Raw genomic sequence first — 23084 nt, 5'->3', positions numbered from 1 at the left:
TCACGATTTGCGATTGGTTTGTCTGAACACACCAAGAGCGGTACTACTTATATGTATACATACCATACACACTGCTTGGATCCACAACCTAGTAAAATCCATGCGGATAAAGTGATCAAAAGCACTCGACAATGAATCCGGGATACGTTAATCCACAATACCAATCCTCTGCCTTTCACCCTCTCGACCTCTTCACTTCCCTCCTCCTTTTCCTTCAACTCACTCACTCACTCACTCTCCTTCTCTCTCTCTCTAGACTTTCCTCTTTCCCCTCATCGTCATTCACTCACTCACTCCTCTTTGGTTAGCCGTGCAAAGCACACTGATCGGGTTAATTTCGTGGCTACAGAACGAACGATCGGCGGCGTGCTGGGGCACATTAATTATGACCTCTATAAGCTTTGAGTGGTCGGCCAAGTTTCAACGGTTTATCCAATCCATTTTGACGCTGCCAAATGGCTCGCTCAATTTTAAACAAGATCGCTCTGATAATATTGAGTACCTATATCGAATTTTAGGTTTTAGTTGTCAAGTACAAAGTCCTAATTTAATAATACATTCAAGTTTTTTTTTATTTTTTTATAAAAGTAAAAGACCTAGTACCCGATTAGGGAACCAGTACTCGATCTCTTCATGCATTTGTATACCGGTACTGCCATTCTAATACGTCGTATCCCACATTTGGGAAATTTTTCAGGAGACGATAAAAATGTTTCACGGTCGGCAAAGAAAATTATTTGTAATATGGGAAGGGGGGCAAAAGGGGGTAGGGTAGGCAAAACGGGGTACCCCCAAAAATAAATTTTATATTTTAAATGGTTTTTAAACATTCCAAAATCACTTCTGTAAATATAATTAAGCGTTACTTTGGATTTTTTTTGATAAACTTTTTCAAAAATCAATTGTCAGTTGAAAAATATTAATGACGTTTGTTTTATGATAAAAACTATTAAAAATTTTTTTTCTTCTTCTGTATCCAATAAACATGTAAAATATAATTTTTCTTCATGTAAATTACTTACAAAAAAATTCAACTTAATCAAATTCGTTTAAAATCCAGAAATTTTTTTTTCTTACCTTTTTTAGGGGGTACCCCACTTTGCCCGCAGAAATGAAAAATTTTTTTTTTCAACGATAACTGAAAATTTCTTCTATTTACTTTGAATATCATTAAAAAAAAAAAGATTTAGCGTATTTGAGTCCTCGAAAACTTGGTATTTCCTTAAGTACCCCCTTTTGCCCCTCCCTCCCCTATGTTTACATTGGTATAACCTACAAATTTATTTTCATGTTTTTCATAAAATACAGGCATTTGTAGTGAATAAATAATTTTGAATTATATGCTGTAAGAAGAGTCAAAAATTATGCATAATTTCCTTCTTACTGATCTCGTTAATTGCTTCCTTAAAATTAACTTAAAATTGAAAATGTTAAGCGTGACTGAACCTATGCGAATGTGAGATACGCCATACTAGAATGGCGCGAAAGTCTGCGTGTAGGATACGACATATTAGAATATTTATTTAAAAATACTAAATAAACAATTTGACCTCTAAAATTTTGACATAAGCTGCACATTTTTACAATGATTCCATTTTTCAAAAAAAGTGTAAATGTCAAATTTTGTGGGATACGACTAGAATGGCAGTATCGATATCTATATTTAGTAAGCTATGTGAGTGATCGGGTACTGAGTTTCTTACCTTACCATCTAAAAGATCATTACGGATAAAAATAACATCTCGTCAACTTGAGATAAATAAATATTATAGTATAAAGCCCGCAATAATAAAAATAATAAATATTTAATCTTTTTTACTTATTTTCATGTGCTTTTATGTTTCACGAGCGTCTCGAATTAAATTCGCGCTATAAGTAGCTTTTCTTCCCCATAATACCTTGCAAGCGAAGGTAATACCGTCTTGCAAGTTGTTCGGGGGTCCAACTCAACTTTCTGACGCATCAAAGTTTCGGGTCTTGTTTTCTTCTTATGCGTCTTTATACCTCACTTCCTTTTACTTGCAGCTTTATCTATATTTTGTTGTTGCTACTATTTCATCATGATCATCATCATTTTCTTCTTCTTCTTCTTCTTCTTCTTCTTCTTCCTTTCCTTCATTACGTAGCCCATCTCGTAATATTCATAAGCGTCTTAGGTGAATTTAATACAGTAACAAGCTCTTGAAGTAATTGCAAATAATTTCTGCATTGACATCCAATTATAATTTAAATCTGTTATAATTTTTTAATCATTAGTACATGTTACTTGCTAAATACTGAGTCTATTAATTAGGAAGTAGAGTAATTGTTCAAGAGTTCTTACAAAGTATTCATTAGAATTGGTTATAAAACTAAGCAATGAAAATGATGCATCATTAGCTTCAGATATTCGAATGAACAAAAAGCTCTTAGACGGCAGCAGTACTGTATAAAAAAAAAAGGAAATAATCGAATAAGCATCATGACTATTTAAAATTCCGGTAGCCCTGCGATTGGACAAACTGCAGGGTTTTTAATGCGATAAGCGATGCTTGAAAATTGGGCAATCGTTGATTAACCCTTTCCCGAAAATCCGTCTCGAGGAGTATCGGTGTAAATTTTTTGGGGATAAAACCAATCAAAGTTCTTAGTAAGGCTGTGAGTTACGGTTCAATCGTAGTAGTGCATGCATGCGCCCATTCTATTATTTTTTCTGTCCCTTCTCTACTAAACAGGCTAGCGCTCTCCCACTTTTTGAAAACGAAGACGTACGATTCAAATTAAGAGTAGGGACTCAAGGTCAACGGGGAAAGGGTTAAGTGGTCCATAGTGTCCAGTTCTTCAGGGTTACATACTGGGCATTGCTGCATCAAACTGAATTTATAGAACATCTGGTCCAAGGATACTGCCCGGGTCCCAATATCTAGCCTCAATCCAGCCTCACTGAGTGAAAAAAGCATTTTGAGCCTCAAATGGTGATGAAGGAGCCTCAAATAATACTAATCGAATTTAAATTACATAGTCGAGTAGTAGGTTCATTTGAGGCTCATCGAGGCTTCTTACCCATACGAAAAAAATATATATCCGGATATATTCGGGCCAATCTGCATTTATGAGACATACGTTTTTATATATGTCGTTTATATGCAGATTGGCCGGGATATATATTTTTTTCGTATGAGTTGAGGATCATTGAGAATCATTTAAGGCTCATTGATGCTTTTTGAACATCATTTGAGACTCAAAATGCTTTCTTAAGTCAGTGAGGCTGGATTGAAGCTTACTTGGGTTTGATGAGGCTAGATTGAGGCTAGATATTTTGACCCGGGTGAGTCTATTATATATAAATACATAATAAATAACTAAATTTTAAATTTAGTGTTCACTCAAAAAAATAATGATTTATGAGTAAAAATACTTTATAACGATGTTTATTTAGTTTTTAAGTATTTTTAGTTTTATTTATCGTTATGGGTTTATACGTGGAACAGAATTATAAAACAATGACGAGTAACCGCGAAAGGAATGGCCAAAGTTTTCGCGGGAGACGCAGGTGGCTGGCTGACGCATTTAGCCGTTTACTACTTTTCAACATTTTCAGTAGCTAAGCGCCTTTCTCTACCTTATCTTCGTACCGAGTCCTTTCTCTTTCTATTCCTCACTGTACTTTGTTTGCAGTACAGGGGCTTTACGTCCTCTCATGAACGACGCGGTATACCTCCGTGGCCTTTACAGAGCTGCGAAGACCAAATGCCGTAAGCCGACGGCAAATGTTCTGTGTTGAAATAACTAATTGGGGAAATCTACTTCAAGTATCATTGGATCTATTCATAATACATATATACATAAATAAATATATAGTAAGACAATTAACACGTGTATCATTTCTCGTTGCTCATAGAAATTTAATTTTAAAAAATTTATTTTTTAAATATTTTTTTATCGAATGACCATTTAATAGTTTTGCTGGTAAGATTTACAGAACCCGTCGCTTTTCATCATTTCTTCAAGTATACGATGCTATCTCGATTTATCTTTTACGATGGGCCAATTACTTTTCGTTTTCGTAAGAGGCAAGAGAATTCCAACCAGCCCACTCTAATTTTACCGTCAAGTCTCTCCTCTATTTCTAGAACTAGCTCAGAATCAGATTTAACTTTTATGCGGGCTTATATATATATATATATTTAGTTAAGAAATTAGTACATGTCAAAAAAAGAAATATATAAGTTACCTAAAATAATATTTTTAGCTAATGGATATTCGATTAATTTTTAATATCTTTGAAATAAAATTATAACTCGTTAATTTTATTTGATAGATAATATATTATTAACATACATTCTATATATTCCTTACCAGGACATTATCAAAATTAGAAATATAGTGGAAGAGGGGGGGGGGGGGGGGTCAAAATGGGCCTCGCAAGAATAAAACTTTCAAATCCTCAGTTTCTTTTACTTTTTTTTTACTCCCTTGCCAAGTATTTGACCTTAATTTGTTCTGTCCATTAAAAATAATAAATGTAAAAAAAATGGGGCAAAATGGGCCTCCCTCAAAAAATTTTTATAGTGTAAGTTTTTCAGCTTGTTTCACTTTTTTTTTCCTTCTGCTGAGTTTTTGGTGTTAATTTGCTGTGTCTATCAAAATTTAAAAATCTTGAAAAGTTGGGTAAAACGGGTCCCCAACAAAACTCAATGTATGTTTTTATAACGGTGGGCCCTGGCTACTGCGTGTCCATGTAGCCAAGAACCACTGTTAAGTTAAAATTCCCGGTCTTTATTATTAATAAATTTAATTAGCGAATTGCGACGATTATCGCTGGTTCTGAAACTCGGGAACTTGAAATTCTCGGGGTGAGTCGGCTCGTCCTGGGCCGGACACGCGGCTGAAAATAACTTAACTCTAAAGGACTCTGGTGATAGTTTATTAAATAATGCTCAATTAATATGAACTATTGTATTTTATTTAACCAACCCTTTATATACAGATTTTCCCCTTAGTTTTATATGTATATCGGTATAATCATTACAATTTTATTTCTAGAATTTATCGGCAATATGCGCGGGAATGAATGTCGTAGTTGATAAGCAAAATTAGCGGGAATTACCGCGTTGAAGAGAGAGGCGTCATACAAAATCGTTATAGATTAATTAATTATATATGCGGGTAAATGTTGGGACTTACTGTAGGTATCGGCCTACGCTCCATGCTTCTGGTCCCTGGGTGGTCTACTTGGTTGATGAGGGATCGATCCACGCAGCAAATTTCCTCCTTGGAATTATAGATATCTGGCACAGCGACACTTGGTTTAATTATAGATATCTGGCACAGCGACACTTGGTTTAATTAACCACGCGAACAAAATACTTAACTCACTGGATAAAATCTATCCGAAGAAAAATAATTAAGGCACACGGTGAGAGAAAAGAAAAGCGACTAAACAATAGTAGCACTGGAGCACAAGTAAATACTTTTAGCAAAATAAAGTAAAAGAAACGACTGATCGGTTTGCAGTCTACAGTTCAAGTCGAAGGTTTCGTATCACTTCTAATGAGTTGAACAAATTTAGTTTAATATATCAAAGACAAGTTCTAATAATTACTTGAGCAGAAAATATTTATGCGTCGGTGCATTTTCGCTGACCGAACTCAAGTGTTCTTAAGCTCACTATATTTTATATACAATAATGCTCGGAAAAGAAATAGTATAGTAGACGATTTTAGAGAGAGTAAAATGGATAAGACCGATCAGTTACAGCTCTCGAACTTAAGTGTCGTCTTTTGATCAATCGTCTTGGGTCAGTTCTCTGGGCCACCAACCTGCGTTGACCCCACCTAATTATGCGCGAGGACTAATTTGCGGTCCCATGCTGCGCGAAATCATCCCCCAAATTCTAACGCAGAGACTAGACTACTGCACTTGACTCTTAGAGCAAGAAGAGAGAGAGGGGGAGAAAATCATTGAAGCGAGAGAGCCACACTCTCACGTCTTACACTTTCTGCACGGTTACATTTTACACTGTAAAAAGAGCGGTGTTAAAAATGGACTCGTTTTAACTCCGCCCGGTGTAAAAATGAAATTACACCGGTGTAGGAGGAGTACTACACCAGTGTTAAAAATACCGGGGTTAAAGCGGGGTAACCGGAGTAATACCGGTGTAAAAGTGGGGTAACAGGTGTAAAAGCGGAGTAAATTGCGTCCGCTTGGAGTATTAACTTTAAAGATTATAAAACACAAAAAATTTCAGTTCTTTATGAAAATTAATAAAAAATATCATTTATCAACTAGTATAGTGATCGAATAAGTAAAAATATTCACAAAATAAAATATTTTAACACCGGTAAAGAATATCTACTCCGGCGGCGGCGTTATTTTAACACCGGTCTAGAATAATTACACCGGTGGCGGCGTTATTTTAACACCAGTACAGAATATTTACACCGGTGGCGGCGTTATTTTCACACTGCTTTCGGGGGTAAATTTAACACCGATAATTTCAACACCTACACCGCTTGGACTTACCCCGGTCATTTTTTACAGTGTATGTTTTGAAACTTTTTGCTATGTATTTAGCATAAAAAAATTTAGGAACCCGTTTGGCTAAAAAACATTCGTAGGTTTTCAAAGTCTAGGCAGCCCATTTTATCCCCCCTCTCCAACACTTTTCATGTTAAAAATTTTAGGGAACCCTGTTTACCTCCAGGGGCCCATTTTGCCCCTCCCCCCCTTTCCCTAAATAATTTATTTTAAAAAGATTTATGAGTTTTCAATTTAAATGAAGGCCGCTCGAAAGTTTAAATTTGGTAAATATTAATAATAAACTAAGAAGAAGTTTAACTGAAAGGTAAAAAAAAATGATTAAAAGTTAGTAGTTTGTTAATAAATTATTTATTTAAAAACTAACGAACCTCTTAAAGACGTAACACCGTTAGGAAAAGTTAAAAGTAACCACTGGAGTTTGTGATGGAGAAGTGCGTGGACTTACTTTAAACATAAAACAACTCGACAAGTTGGACTACTGAAAATAGGCGTAGTACAAGTTAATCCTTGACACCCTCGTTACCCGGTGGTTGCTGGAACAACGTCGACGTCTTTACCAGCAGCATCAAGTACACTTGTTTGTACATATTACTATCGAATTCTCTCTGGCAAATTCAATTTTCATAAACGCTCACTCGTATTAGTTTAACCCGTAGGTAAATAGAGAAATAAAGTTAAGTGACTTTACGACGACTTTACTTCATACATGTGTTGTAGATTTTCCCGTGCACGTGTGTGTGACGTTCTCTTATAGAGCTGAGAGCCGAGTGAGAGATGTGGAGTAGAATAAAGAGCAAGGTAAAATAATTTAGCTTGATGTCTCTCGAGAATTTTTGAACGCCCTAACTCTCAATATTTCAAGGCTCCTAGCCAAGATGCCGTGGCGTGTTCACTTATTACAGCGGTATTTCAAGAGTACAACCAACCACCTCCTGTGTGAGAAACTAAGAGACAAGATAGAGGCAACAAGACAACTTAGTTATAATGATTGAAGTTCACTGCTTGCGTCCGCCTCTTTGTACCCCTCATTCCCTCACTCCCTCACTTCTCCTTCACTTTGTGACCCTCGACGACATGACTTTGGTATAATTACATGCGTAATACGACAGCTGTACAATTTTATATTATTTTTTTAACAACTTTTAATAATAAATTTATTATAATGATTATTAGCTTAATCCGATCTTAACAAGAGTTTAAATTTATTTTTTTTTCTACTGTCAACTTGGCAATTTTTTCTCAGCCAGTAAATTTTTATATTTTATATATTAATTTAAAATCATGTCCAGATCAACTTAATAAAATGGTAAAATCTTAGGGATAGTAATTCAAATATTATAATTTAATTTTTACCATTAATTGGACGTTTCGTCCCTTTATTGGGACTTCTTCAGCAACTAAAACAAGTCATTATAAATAATTTACAAAATTATATAAATAATTAAGGGCATTCTCAGACAGTGCCCCCACTTTTTAAAAATATGCAATGACTTTTAACTGTCAGAACCGTCTTAAGATTTTATTAATTAATTAAAAAAAAATCAAAACCTTAATTGGAAAAAAGACAACGTAGTCGTAATTTCTTTGAGATATAGAATTTGAAAAAAATTACTTACAATTGATATCAATTGGGAATTAAACGAAATTTGTTGAATAAATTTTAGCCAACAAATTTTAAAAATTCGAATTATAAAATTGACATGACGATTTTATTGAAATTTATTTAACGAATTTTGTTCAACTGCTAATTGATATCAAGTGTAAATAATATTTTTTTAAATCTATATATCGGCGAAATTACGACTACGTTATCCTTTTTTCAATTAATGTTTTAATTTTTTTTTATCTAATTGATAAAAATTGGATACGCTTATGACAGTTGAAAGTCATTGAAAATTTTTAAAAAGTGGGGGCACTGTCTGAGAATGACCTTGATGTTACAATCCATGGTATAACATAACCAATCACAAATATGATCACATCCTACCTTGAATATATAAATTCTATCGTCCACTAGATATTTTTAAGGTATACGTCATCTTGTTTAATGGGTGACACGACCGTTGAACCGCGACAATTCATCTGCGACAATTGATCCTAGCGACAATTCTTCCGAGCGATAATTGATTTGAGATGTTATTCATCTGAGTAACAACTGACCGAATGATATAAAATTTGGTGGTAGTTTATCTTTATAGTACTTGATGCTGGTGTGAATTAATTTCACTAGATAATTTTTTCAGTACCATTGCAGGCATGGGTGTGTTAACATACTATTTCAAACCTTTGAAAAATGGGCACATTACCATTGCAGACGTTTGTGTTTACATATTTATAGTTTTCCCAGAAAAGTAGTCATCGTAAATTTTAACCTCCACTTTTAGAAAATGAGTCAGATCTTTCGCTGTTACTACGCACTATCATTGCAGACCAAAATTTTCGACGGGGAATTACACGGAGAGAAATGTCAAATGAATATGCCTATGCAGCATAGTAATAATTACATTACTCTATAGTTTGTATAAGCAGTCACATAAGAGCAGCGTGACACAGACTATAGAATAATGTAATTATTACTATGCTGCATAGGCATATTTACTTGACATTTCTCTCCGTGTACTCTCTGGGAGAAGTTTAACTGATATTTTATTCGGGAATATTAACTTGTGTAACCAATAATATTGTTTACATTATCGTTTGGATCAACTGTCAGGTAACCTGTTTAATGATATAAAAATTAGGATTTTTAATATTTTAATTACAACAATTTTGCACGACTCATGATGCGAAGCACCAGGGTGTGCTTTACGATCGAAAATTTTTACTATTTTGTCCACTAAAAAATTATTATAATAATTCCACCATTCATACTTTGATAAAAAAATTTTTGCTCACATTTCTATACACGGGATTAAAGATCGCACTTTGACGATTAAAATGAGTGGTCGATCGTGACTCCGCGAGCAATAGAAGCTGAGTTATGAACTTATAAAAAAACCGAATAAAACGGAACTTTTTTCATCTTTACAAAATAAAGTTTAGAAAAAAATGTTTTTTTTTTTGTTATTCAAATAATAAGTCTCTTTAAAATTTATCGCGGGTACTTTATAAAGTGACTGATAGATGTACAATGACCAAAGAGTTACGTGGCGAAAGCCGAGGACTTTATCAATGAAAGGGAATTGAGTGAGCTGAACAAGGTGAAAAAAAATAAAAAAGCGAGTTAAAGAGGGAGAGAGAGAGAGAATGAGGGATAAAAAGTGCGGAGTGACTTTAATGCAAAGGAGATAGAGAGGAAAAGAGGTATAGGCTTTTTGAGGTAGAGGCGAGAGATATTCATTCACTGGTGAGTTTTCTCTATTAGGTTGGGGCATGAAGGAGAAAGCATTTCCATAGTTTTTCTTTATGTCACGTATTTCAAAGGTAACTCAGTAGTCAGTATATAGTACAGTACCGTACCGAAGACGAGATCTTTTGGCATTTCTACTGAGGGTATTTTCTTCTTCATCTTCTTTCGTCAACGGTTTCGCTGGAATACTTTCTGTCTCACTTAGAATCATACTCACTTATATAATGAAGCTCGCTCGCTTGTGTCTCACGAGAGTTAGAAAATGTTATAACTTCAATTAAAATTTACTTGCCAAGACATTTTCACAGTTTCCGACCGTTTTCTTGCAGACTGGGATGCTTTCCATCGAGGTACCACCGGACTTTGTGACTAATGAGACGTCGGGGGACGTGATGGTTAGTGAAGGTAGTCAGGTAATCAAAGAAAATAACTAATATAATTAATAAAACTTTTAGATTTTAATAAATAACTTCACTCCATTACAAATAATCTGATTTAAAGTAAATAAAACTGTGACATTTTTTTGCGCGGATCTTTAAATAACTATTTTTTAAATAGTTTTCTCATGTTGCTTTTTAATTCATTATTTAATTAATCAATTTAGTTTATTAGGTTCATTTCTTAAGTAATATTCTACTTTGTTCTTTTATTTTATTGATTAAAATTTGCATTACATAAAAATGAATTATTAATGATATTCCTATAAATTTAATTAAATAAAACTGACTTTAAAAACGATCGATTCTAATGAAAGTTAATTTAGTGTTTTAATATTTTAGTGTTCAGATTCAAATATTCTATTTAAACAAAAAAAAAATAAAGCAAAAATTTGATGACCTAGTTTGCCAAAATGGCCGATCAATAATTTTGTAAAATTATTTTAAGATGACTGCTATGCCCTGTCATTTAAAAATTCAAATTAATCTCAATTAGTTTTAATACAAAAAAAATGACAAATTTTTTTATTAACAAAAAAAAAAATTTGACAAAACCCCACCTCTTAAATATATCAAAATTGTGAAAATAATTTTTCTTACTGTAAATTTCTTGATCAAATTCTAGTCAAATTTCACTAAAAATATTTTTTTTTATTTTAATGTTTAAAACCACAACTACGGACTTGCATATTTATTTTTTATCATATATTAAACAATTTTTCCCGCGCTCTTTAGATACTAATTTCATTTAAATCAAAATCAAAAAACCATTTGCAAATTCGCGCTTTTGATTTCAAAAATTTAATTTATTGATTAATAAAATAAAATCCAAAAAAAACATTACCCGCCCTTTTATATTTAAAATTTATTTTGCTGCTGTGCGCTTTCGCGGCATTAGCAACGTGATTGACTGATTAAGTTTAAAAAACATGAGTACCGTTACATTAATGCAAGTGGACTCAATTGTGTCGCAGTAACATGATTTGATCGTTACCCATTGCTACATCTTCTCTGGTACAATTTCCGAGCTTGATATATGTATATGTATGTATTTAATAGTAGATGACAGAAGCACAAATACCCGTAAGGTAGTGCGCGAGTTGAGTTTTAGTGTATTATAATACCCATGAGTAACAGTAATATATATATATATATATATATCAAAAGTACATTAGAGCAAACGTACACATCGATGATGCATTGAGTATATAGCAAAATGTAAGACTCTGTTGTCTTCTTCATGCATCAATCCTACATACCATCACAACTGAACATCATCCTCTCAGTCGCGTCTCACTCATTGTACTCTCATCTCCCGTAAAGTAACGTTGATTGCTGTCGACAGGTGAAGCTGACGTGCCGAGCAAAAGGCGTGCCTCAACCTCGCGTCAATTGGAAACGTGAGGATGGCAAGAATATTGTTATTCGTGAGCCAGTGGTTGCTTCCAATGGTCAAAAGTCGAAAGGTAATTTTGACATTTATTACTACTGTGTCATCCATTAAAACATTTCCCCGTATATTACACCAACTTTAGTCTGAGAAACTCTTTTACTTTTTTTTTTATATGGAAATAAAATGAGGCGGGTTAAAAAAATATTTTAAAGTTTTCTTTTTAATAAAATTCTGTTACTTTTGTAGCAAAAATAATTTTTGACAATTTTTTTTGTGTTTGGGGAGGTATAAAATAAAGTGTTTATTGAAATTATTGATTTCTAATTGATACGTAATTTTGAAATATTAAACTGATTATTGTAAAATTTGATACCAAATTTTTCTTGAAATTTCGTGTAAAATAAAAAATTCTTAAATTTTATGATTTTGAGTTGAATTTTCGAAAATAAAAAACCAAAAAAATAGATTTCGTAATTTTGTGCGCGTTAATAAACTCTTATATGAACTATTTTTGAGCTTAAAAAAAAAAATTTAATTTTAAAATTTTCTGCCCATTTATCAATAAAATCCATAACAACCCGAGTCAAAAAACAAATTCGGTTTTAAGTCTCAAAGTTCTCAACGAGGTTTTTGAGGATCAATTTAGAATTTGGAAACTGACAACAGTGTAGAAAGTTATCTTAGTTTAGTCTTCAAAGTAGTTACGGCCAATTTTACCACTTTGAGGACTAAACTGGAACAACATAATCTGGATTAGAGCCTCAAAATACTCAAAACATACAGGAATAATTTTATCCATATTTGAACCTCAAAAGTTTCATTCGACGTTTTCTCTCCCCTCCCTTTTCTATCTAAAATTTTTCAAAGTCCGAAGTATAACCTTTCATTCGTTGAGGATTTTGAGTACTAAAGTAGAGTTACTTTTTGAGCGGCAAATGAAACATCAAAAGAATTTAGGCTTTTGAGGACTAAAATAGAATTTGTTCTTTGACTCGGGAGAGCTCAGATTATTTGTAACCTTTTTTGACTCTAGTATAACTTTTTTGGAGCTTATATAGAAAGAGTCAAAATACCAAACCAATTATTTTTGTTCTTCAATTTTCAAAACGACCAAAACAAATTCTAAATCATCTTAAACTTTTAAGCTGACAGCAATTAATGTTTTTTTAAAAGTAATTTTTCTTCCCACCGTTACTATGCCCCTGTTCTCAAAAACATAAATTTTAAATGAACTAAAAATCTCAAATAAAAATAAAAAAAAAACATCTTAGTACAAAAGACTTATTACTCAGAAAGGAAAATTCAATCTTAAGTAATGGCTCCGTAATTACCTAGGTATTCCGAGGCTAAACCTTAATTACTATTTCTACTTTATATTAAGTATGTAATTAAAACGCATTCGTAAAATTTCATATTTTAAATGAAATGCTATTCGTTTAAATTAAATTACATTCATTTAAATAATCTATAATACGCTTATATATTATTGTAATAATAATATTTATTATTATTATCATAATTATTATTATTATTACTATTAATGTTATTCAAGTCTCATCAGTGAGTGAGTATCATGGTGAGGAATTACGACTCACAAAGATATCACGGCATGACATGGGGGCATATCTGTGTATTGCGAGTAACGGAGTGCCACCGGCCATCAGCAAGCGCATCACGATCAACGTTCATTGTGAGTATAATTAGTAATTAGAACGCGACTCGCGGGTTAGATCGGGTGGCTCTTGAGGGTTGATGCTTTATGGTTGGGGTGTACGGTGAGTTTACTGTATATATATAAGTAAAAGGGGGCTGTTGCGAAGACTGTTGAGTGTGAGGAGCTAAAGTTAGCTAAGGGGTTTACGTTAGTTGGCTGATTCGTTGGTTTGAGAACAAGAGAATATTCTGATATCAATCCTACGGGCATATAAAGCTTCTCTTCAACGTAAGTCAAACGTAAGCTCATACATCTCGCCTTTATATATTTGTATACATGGTCAAAATTCAAATATAATCATCATTATTGTTATTATTATTATTTCATGTCTTTTTTTTTAACTCCCGATGAAAATTGAAAATTTTCAAAAGAAGGGAAGTTATTGGTTCCGGTTCAATTTTTGAAAATTGAGTTTTGATCAGATCTAGATATTTTGAGATCCTAGGAAATTATTCTGACTATTTCCGGATGGACTTCCGTGTATGTTTGGAATTAATCAAAGGATTTGAATGTCTTTGGCGGTAATTACAAGGGCTCATCAAGACTTAGAACTGATTACATTTTGAATTAAATCGGGCAAGTTGTTTATAAATTACATGAAAAAACCTCAAAAAAAAAAAATGTAATTTTCATTTTTCCTACAACTTGTAAATTACTCGACCGATCGAATTCAAAATTTAATCAGATCTGTCTTGATAGGCATGCAGGGTCAAATTTTCGGATTTTTTGCAATTTTCTGGACACAAGAAATTTATTTACACTTCAAAAAAAAAAAAAGGTCATCATTTATCTAGCTGAACTCAGATTTCTTCGATTAAAAAAATGATTTTGCATGAAATCTCCAAATCTTGGCACTGAAAAGTATTAGATTGAAAATTTCCAATCATAATTTCTTGTTAGAAAAAAATACGATATTTCTAAAAATTGTTTTTTTTCTATCAGTGTATAGAAAAAATTTACTTGCTGGTAAATATCAAGCCGTGCATTACATTCATTATAATTTCTATGACATTAAATATAATTATAATAAGTATCACATAAAAAAAGTAATCGGCATTGACTATTGATAAATTATCAGTAACTACTATCGGCTGAAAATCACTAATTCCCCTGGTCGTGATTATCCGCTGCGATATTAATTATTAGTCAGTAATGACAATCGATAGGAACAGTATCCTCTGCCGATTATATTTTTTTTCATTAATACAAAAATTTTTATTAGCTAGTATATTTTATTTATTATCAATTATTTTGTACTTTTAACAAAATATTTATTTTAGTTTAAATTGAAAAAATAATAAATTTATTTCCACTAATAACTAAAATTAGATAAACGAAAAATCTTCAAGTAATTTTAAAAATCAGTATCCATGTTTGTAAGTTTTAAGATTTTATATAAATATAAATATATGTAACATTTACTTCGTTTTTCTTTTTTTAAGTAATCAAGAGGTCAGACAAATGTCAGTAGCACATTTATCCTTAAATAGTTACTGTCTTTGATCCTGTCAAATTTTTTTTTTCAATTTTACTTAATTATGAAGTTACTATATTCCAAATATAATAAGTGAATTCAAAATTAGGGGATTCTACGGTTTCCGTGGTGCCGCTAAATAACCGCGAACTCTTTTAGAACTCTACGAAATAAGACTTTCGATATCTCGCTTAGTTTTTGAGAAAAATGGATTTCGAGAAAAATGCGATTTTTTCAAAAAAGTAAAATATTTCATAGATTTTAATATCTTCAATTTTTTTATATTTTTTTCCGAAAAGTGCGTTTAAAGATGAAAATTTTGAAAAAAAAAAAACGTCTGAATTAGTCAATTTTTAATTATAGATATTTGAAAAAAAGTCTAATTTCGTCAAGTAGTATAAGAATTCGCGATCATTTGGTGGCGCCACGGAAACCGTACAGTTCTTAAAAATTACTAAAAACTACAAAATTATATTCTCTAGACGAATGTAAGAGACACGAGAAAAAATATTAAACAAACAATTACTTGAAAAAATGATCTAAAGTTAATATAATTAAGTTTTTATCATGTTTGTAAGCGGTACAGAGTAATGTCTTTGGGTTTACAGTTCCACCGGTAATTCATGTACCCAATCAATTAGTAGGAGCACCACTGGGTACTGATGTTGCGCTGGAATGTTTTGTTGAAGCTTCCCCTAAGTCTATTAATTATTGGATGAAAGACGATGGTAAGTTGTCTCTAAATTAATATAAATTCATAATAGCTTAATTTTTTAATTTATTTATATCGATATTTAAAAAATAAGGAAGCGAGTCGTTCCCGCCTAAAATTCTAAAAATTTTTATTTGTCATTTTCATGTTTATTAGTAATTAAGGAAAGGGTGCAAAAGGGGGTAGGGTAGGCAAAACGGGGTACCTCCAAAATTTTATGAAAAAAAAAATTTTATATTTTAAATGGTTTTTAAACATTCGAAAATCACTTTTGTAAATATAATTGAGCGTTATTTTGAATTTTTTTTGTTAAACTTTTTTAAAAATCAATTGTCAGTTGAAAAATATTAATGACTTTTGTTTCATGATAAAAACTATTAAAAATTTTTTTCTTCTTTTGTATCCAATAATCCCGCAAAATATAATTTTTCTTCGTATAAATTACTTGCAAAAAAATTTAACTCAATCAAATTCATTTAAAGTCCAGAAATTTTTTTTTTCTTTTTGAGGGAGTACCCCATTTTGCCCGCAAAAATGAAAAATTTTTTTTTTTAACGGTACCTGAACATTTTTTTTATTTACACGGAAAAAAAGCAGTTGAAAAATTACAGTTTCTACAGTAAAAAAGGCTTTTGGGGCCAAAATCTTTAAACATTAAAGCTTAAACTGTAATTTAAGAAATTTGTTATAGTAACAAAATTTATACAATTTTAAGCAACAGATTTTACAGTTTAAATCGACAATATCGAGTTTGAAATTGTAATTTTTGTTATTTCTGTAAAATTTACTGATAAAAAATATAATTTTTACAGTTTCAGACTCGGAGCGCTTTACTACTATACGAACTTGTAATTTTTCAACTGCTCTTTTTTCCGTGTACTTTGAATATCATTGAAAAAAAAAGATTTAGTGTATTTGAATCCTCGAAAACTTGGTATTTCCTTAAGTACCCCGTTTTGCCCCTCCCTCACCTCTTTTTTTCATTTTTCAGAACAATCAAATAAATTACGGATTTTTTTTTTTTTAGCAAATCGTGATAAACTTTACCTGTTAATTTGTTAAAAAAAATTGAAATCCTACTCTCTAAAAATGAATTAGTGAAAATCACGTGGTAATCACTATTTGGCAGTGAATAATCACTTATTGCTAGTGCAAAGTATACCGCTGTTTGAATTAGTGACATACTTTTCACTAGTAAACAGTGAATAGTCACTATTTTCACTGTTTGAAATTTAAGAGAGTAAGAAATCTGTGTTGCCTCTCTTGGTTATAAATTTTTTTAAAAGCTATTGTTTAAATGTTTTCAATGCGCTTGACCGGTGTCACTCGTTTCCGTAAGATTTTCGCTCATTCGAGCGAGCAAAGCTTCTTGAGTAAAACTTTCGATAAACTTAGAATTCCCTCGGCTACCGCATTCGCGGTTTTCAGCACCCGGGGATAGTGGTTACGGTGATGGGTATGCTACAAAGGTGCTTGTGTAGATGGAGATCCAGGCCAAGAGAGTGAGAAACCAACCAATGGACAAACAGAGATAGAGCTGACAGGCATCAGGAAACGTCTCTCTTGCTTATTTATTTTATACTATTTTACTTTTATTTATTTTATTTAATACGTGATTTTTAGAAAAATATATATGTTATACTTATTTATCTTATTTTTTTCTTATTCTGTCTTCTGGTAGATGAAATGATAATATCTGGAACACGACACGAGGTTCAGGCTATATCCAAATCAGCATTTCAAGTTAAAATGGTACTTACTATTCGACATCTTCAGAAACAGGATTTTGGATCCTACAAATGTGCGGCGAAAAATTCACGTGGTGATGTTGACTTTAGTATCCGTCTATACGGTAAGAATTTATATACATATTTATTAATATAACATATGTTCATTTACTTTATCCATTAAATAAATTTTAAAAAGATTTGAAAATCTTTAAATTCTATTAAATATTTGAATCTATTGACTGTAAGTAAAATTAATTATTTAAAAATTAAAATTATGATTGTTTGCTTTTGAATAATTTTTAAGTAACAATGTATCAAAATTTTAATTGATCTTTCGTTAATAATTCGACATTTCATGTATGCTACGATTCTAAAGAGCCAAACATTACGATATTTATGTACTTGAGTTACGAAGTATCACTTTTCACCAAGTGGTAGAGTGATCTAATACACATTGTCGGTATCTATATCAAAGAGATTCCACTCATAAATGCACAAAGTGCCATATTAGACTACAATTTCGTCCCGAGAATATCTGAAGGCTCCTCGGTAGTGCTTTCAAACGGACACTGCTTCAAATTGTCTCTATATTTATACAAATTTTCTAAAAACATTATTTTGAAACCAATTTTTATTTGAATACCAAATTTTTCTTCAATTTGACAAAAATTTCTTTACATATTGAAGAGTTATTGAAAATATTTTTTATCAACGATGTTCCTTAAAATATTAAATTTACTTTGATGACTTTCGCAGGAATTGAGAGTTTCCCTTGTAATTTGTTTCTGATAAAATTTTTTCAGTAGAAGAACTTGAAGGATTTTTAGTTTCTATAAAAATTCAAACAGAAAAAAATTTCCTTACGGAACTTAAATATGAAAATTAGACTGATCGTCAGAAAATTAAAAGCATATGATTTTTTTTAAAAATAAGTAAGTCAGTAATTAAGTCAGTGTTTAAAATCGAGATATCGATAATTGAAAATTTACGTTGAGTGTAAAAAATGATAAATTTTTTGATTCGTATTTAACCTCTACACTAAAAAAATTGCGGAGTGAACGCGGATTAAATCCGGAGTAAATGCGGAGCGGATGACTGTTTATTTATTTCATCCCCTAAAACTGAAATTTACTCCGAAGCAGAGCTGATTTCAATATTGAAACTCCGGAACTCCGAGTCAATAAATAAATTCCATACACTGTAAAAAATTTCGGTGTAAAAATGGACCTGAAGAACTTTACACGGCCGTGTAGTGTGAAATAACGGTGTAAAATTATCTCGGTGTAAATTTTCCCTACGTGTACCTTTTCCACGGTGTAATATACTTTTTTTACACCATTCTATATTACTCGCTGTAATTTTTATTACTGAGCAACAAACGATCATTGAATATTTTTAACTACTTAATCAATAACTACCCTCATTTTATTTATATATTAAATATTACTTTGAATACATAAATATTTTTATGATTAATTTTCTTAACGCAAAAATATCAAAAATTACACATTTACACGCTTGACGGTAAAAATTTTAAATTCACACCGCCTAAATTTAACACTAAATCTAATGTAATTTTCACGCCAAAATTTTTACACCGCGACATTTACACTACACCGGGTCCAAAAAATTTTTTACAGTGTAAGAGATTTATTATACCATTAAATATTTAAAAATAAATTACAGAAATATCAGGGCCATCAAGATCAGGTATCCCACCGCCGACGTATTACGACGAAGAAGAAGACATAGACGGGGTAGTTTACGGATCAGCGGATATCGAAAAGTTGGAAAACAAAGCATACGCAGTAGACAATACCGTGCAAGGCCACATGGGAATTTTCAACGGAGTTTCAAGTCCATCTCCAACAATAAGAGTGAACCGAAGACGTCCCATAACCGGTACCGGTTCATCTCCCGGGAATCGTCTCTCCTCAGTATCATCCAATTCCTACCACCGGCCCGAATTTAGCCTGGTAATTTTATTTATCGCGAAATGCTTCCTATGATTAATTACCTCTGACTCACCCGACAGAACTAACTCACGTGGCTCTATGTTTATAAACTTATAACAAAAAATGTATAAGCTTTAAAATAAAACTAATGTAACAGCATCGTTGCTAAATTGTGGAGGGTATAGACACAGCGGACATATCGTTATAGTGAAATTGTTTTTTCCGGCTAAAAAATAATATTTACTATTTGTTATTGTCTTGAAGAGACACTTGAAATTGTGCAGCTTATATATAAATATATAAATATATAAATACATGTATACATACTATATATACATATATATTTAGATATATAAAAACACATATATATATATATTTTTTTTTTTAACAAAGCTGACACGACGTCGACTCGCTTTACGCTGGAAACAGATGGCTATGTCTTCCAGCCTAGTGTGTAAAATTATTATAATACTATTGTTATAAAAATTTTCCCTATAGTTTGAGAATATAAAAAAGTCTAATAAAATAAATAAATAATTTGCTAAAAAAAAAATATTATAATATAGTTAATTCCTCGAATGTGTTCACGGTAGATAGTCATGAACCATATTCGTGTATTATAATGTGTAATTATAATAAATGTATATAAATAATTATAATAATAATAAAGTCTGAATGAGAAATTAATTTAACCAGTATTCAAAGTCACTAAATAACTTTAAATTTTAATTGTTTATTAACTTTTATATGGTTGTAAAATATATGTATATTATTTATGAAAAAGATATGAATATAAATATAATAGAATGAAATGACTTTCAAAGTGACAGCTTTTATCCTCGATACAGCTAACAAGGTTACAGTTATCATTATCGTAATTATTATTATCGTCGATAGACGTGGATTCAATTGTTAATTTTGTATCTGCAATTGACGTTTCTTGTCATCGGGGAAACATCACGTTTAATATTTTCATTGTTACCTGTGATTTATTTAAACTTTTTAATCATTTATTTCATTCTTTAATCTTTAATTGTTAAAACATATATATATATATTTATATTTTTAGAAGCGTAAGTTATCAATGTATCAACAATATATTTAAAAAAAAATATATATATAATAAGGTAAAAGCCCCTATACCCGCTCAGTACCATTAGTCGCTGACTTTAACAGTTTAAGGCGTTTTTTTATAATTTTTATCAAAAAAAATTACAACTAAAAATATTGTTTTTGATAAATAATTATTTGTAAATCTAAATAGGGGAGCCTGGGGTACAAAGGCCCCCCTCAAAAATTAGATAAAAAATTATTTTTTTATTTTTCGTCAAATAATGACTACTACAATGTTTTTATCATATTTTAGGCCAATGTGTGATATGTGAAGTAAAATGGGCCACTCGAAAAAAAATTTTTTTTTTTCATCTTCCGGCAAGTTATGACCTTTATAATGTTTTTAGTATATTTTAGGTGAATATGTGATATGTGGGGCAAAATGAACCACTCGACAAAAACATTGAAACGAAAAAATTCTTTTAATTTTTATTTCCCGTCAAGTTAATTTTTTCGTTACAACTTTTTTTTTTTGAGTGGTCCATTTTACCCCACATATCACATATTCACCTAAAATATGATAAAAACATTGTAGAGGTCATAACTTGACGGGAAATAAAAAAAATTTTTTTTTATAATTTTTGGGGGAGGGGGCCTTCGTGCCCCAGAAAAAAATTTTTTTTTTTCGATTTTTTGCAAAATTTCGACTGATTCTTCCGAAATAGACAGAAAATAAACGAATTTGATAGTTAAAAATCACAAAAAGAAAAAATCGTCTTAAGGGGGCCTTCATGCCCCAGGTTCTCCTATATTAAAATATGATTTATCAAATAATTTTATAATAGATTATAAATTATAATTAAATGACTGTTTTCAAAATCACGCAAAGCCGGGCATTTTTTACTTTAACGTTCATTCGTTAGACTAAATTTAGGGTACGTCAAATTTTTTAAGAATTGTTATAACTATATCTTATTAAATACTTTTTTAAAATTCATGAAATTTTATATTATGAAAGAATAAAGTAGTATAATTTATAAATTATTTGTCCAAATCGATAAATTTATCATAGTTTAATTGATATTGTCTTTGAGCGACTATAGGGCCATGTGTTGGTCGAGTAATGGTACATCACAACTTTTAGTGAGCGACTGTGGGTACATTCAAGGACCTAATTTAAAAAATTAATAATAATTAATTATCAACATTATTCTTCAAACTTAAATTTTATTCTAATACTCGAAACTTCAAAAAATAACTATAAAAAAAAACATGGTTTTTAATTTTATTTGTTAATTTATATTGAGTGATTTAATCTCACTCCGATGAAAAGTGAGCGGGTATAGGGACTTTTACCTTAGATGATGAATTTTTTTTCAATTACGATAAACAAAGAGATAATCGGCGGATGTAAAATGGAGAGGTTGTAAAAAAGGTATAAAATAAAATGAAATAAAATAAATTTTTTCCGGTGCAAGTATAATTTATTAAGATTTATTTCTAGTGCAGTATCTTGTATACTAAGTAAATAATACAATAACAAAGTGTTACAGTGGCAAAGAAGTAGAGGAACACGAGAACAAGGCGAAGGAGTGAGTAGTGAGGGTGAAAGTTTTGATGGTAAAACGTGAGTAGAGTGATGTAATAGTGATGAAGAGTACAAGAAAGACATCACCGATGGATTTGCACGAGTCGCAGATAAATATCTTTATATTTATATCTATAACTATACATATATATAAATAAAAGTATATATTTTATAAAAAAATCTTTAGTTCGTTCATAAATAAACACAACTGCCTGAACATCTGGCGCGGACGTAATTCATCGTGAATTAATTTAAGGGCTTGTGTATAGAAGTGTGTGCATGTGTGTGTGTGTAAAATGGCGTGTGTCTTCGTTTCTCTTAGTAAGTGCTTCCTTATATTCTATATTGTGTCTTCCTTTACCTTATACTCGTTTAATACTTCTATTCTTTATACTAACGTTCAGTAAAAGTACATAGAACCAGAACCAGAACCAGAACCAGAAGCAAAAGCAGAAGCAGAAGCAGAAGGAGTAGAACCACTAGCTATAGTAAGATACGCGGGGAGTTTAAAGCCCCTTTCATTAAGGTCTGCTGGCACCATTTGGTGGCTCGCTTTTATGCTGATTTTATTTCACTTCTTTCGCGAACTTGAGATCTCAGTAATTGTGCGGTTTATATTTTATTACCTCTGGCTGGGTATAATGGCCGCGTAAAATATGGCTCGTCGAACATACTTCCATCATTCTCTGCTTCTTCTTCTTATTATTATTTTTTCTTTTTCTTATTCTTGATCTTATATTCTTATACTTGCTGTTCTACTTATTCTTTAACTTCTGCTTTAGAGTCTCTTTATTTTTATATCTTTATGTTTCTGGCTCTATCATGTGCGCTAGACAAAATAATAAACTGAGTTTTTAAAGAAGACGACAGATAAAACCGCGGAAATATTTTGCCGGCTTATACTTTAGTTTTATCGAACTATTATTACTATTATTGAATTTTAAATCTATTGATGATGCGCTTTGATGGGTAAATAATTTTAAAAGTAACTTAAATAATTTCATTTATAGAAAAAAAAAAAATTATGACGTTACCGTGATATCGCATTAATTGGCTTAATCCAATTATTCGTTATTTTATAACTTATTAATTGATTTATATTTTATCGGCTATGAAATTTAATTATGTAAGAATAATTTTAAAAGCTAATTATAATA

The 23084-nt window shown here is 31.3% G+C and overlaps 1 protein-coding gene across 3 annotated transcripts in view; it reads left to right on the top strand.

The window, feature by feature from the left end:
* LOC130666479 (lachesin-like) overlaps positions 1 to 21832 on the top strand; it is a 60645-nt gene extending 38813 nt beyond the window's left edge. For all 3 annotated transcript variants that reach the window (XM_057467507.1, XM_057467506.1, XM_057467505.1), the window contains exons 5-10: positions 10201 to 10284; positions 11654 to 11774; positions 13254 to 13391; positions 15498 to 15617; positions 17283 to 17453; positions 19018 to 21832. In XM_057467507.1, coding sequence (XP_057323490.1) covers positions 10201 to 10284; positions 11654 to 11774; positions 13254 to 13391; positions 15498 to 15617; positions 17283 to 17453; positions 19018 to 19340 — 957 coding nt within the window. In that variant the 3' untranslated portion in view covers positions 19341 to 21832. The remainder of the gene's footprint in view (positions 1 to 10200; positions 10285 to 11653; positions 11775 to 13253; positions 13392 to 15497; positions 15618 to 17282; positions 17454 to 19017) is intronic.
* The last annotated feature ends 1252 nt before the right edge of the window (positions 21833 to 23084 follow it).

The sequence above is a fragment of the Microplitis mediator genome, chromosome 4, assembly GCF_029852145.1.
Source record: "Microplitis mediator isolate UGA2020A chromosome 4, iyMicMedi2.1, whole genome shotgun sequence".
NCBI classification, from domain to species: Eukaryota; Metazoa; Arthropoda; class Insecta; order Hymenoptera; family Braconidae; genus Microplitis; species Microplitis mediator.
The sequence above is the reverse complement of the archived record's forward strand: the minus strand, read 5'-3'. Positions and strand labels throughout refer to the sequence as shown.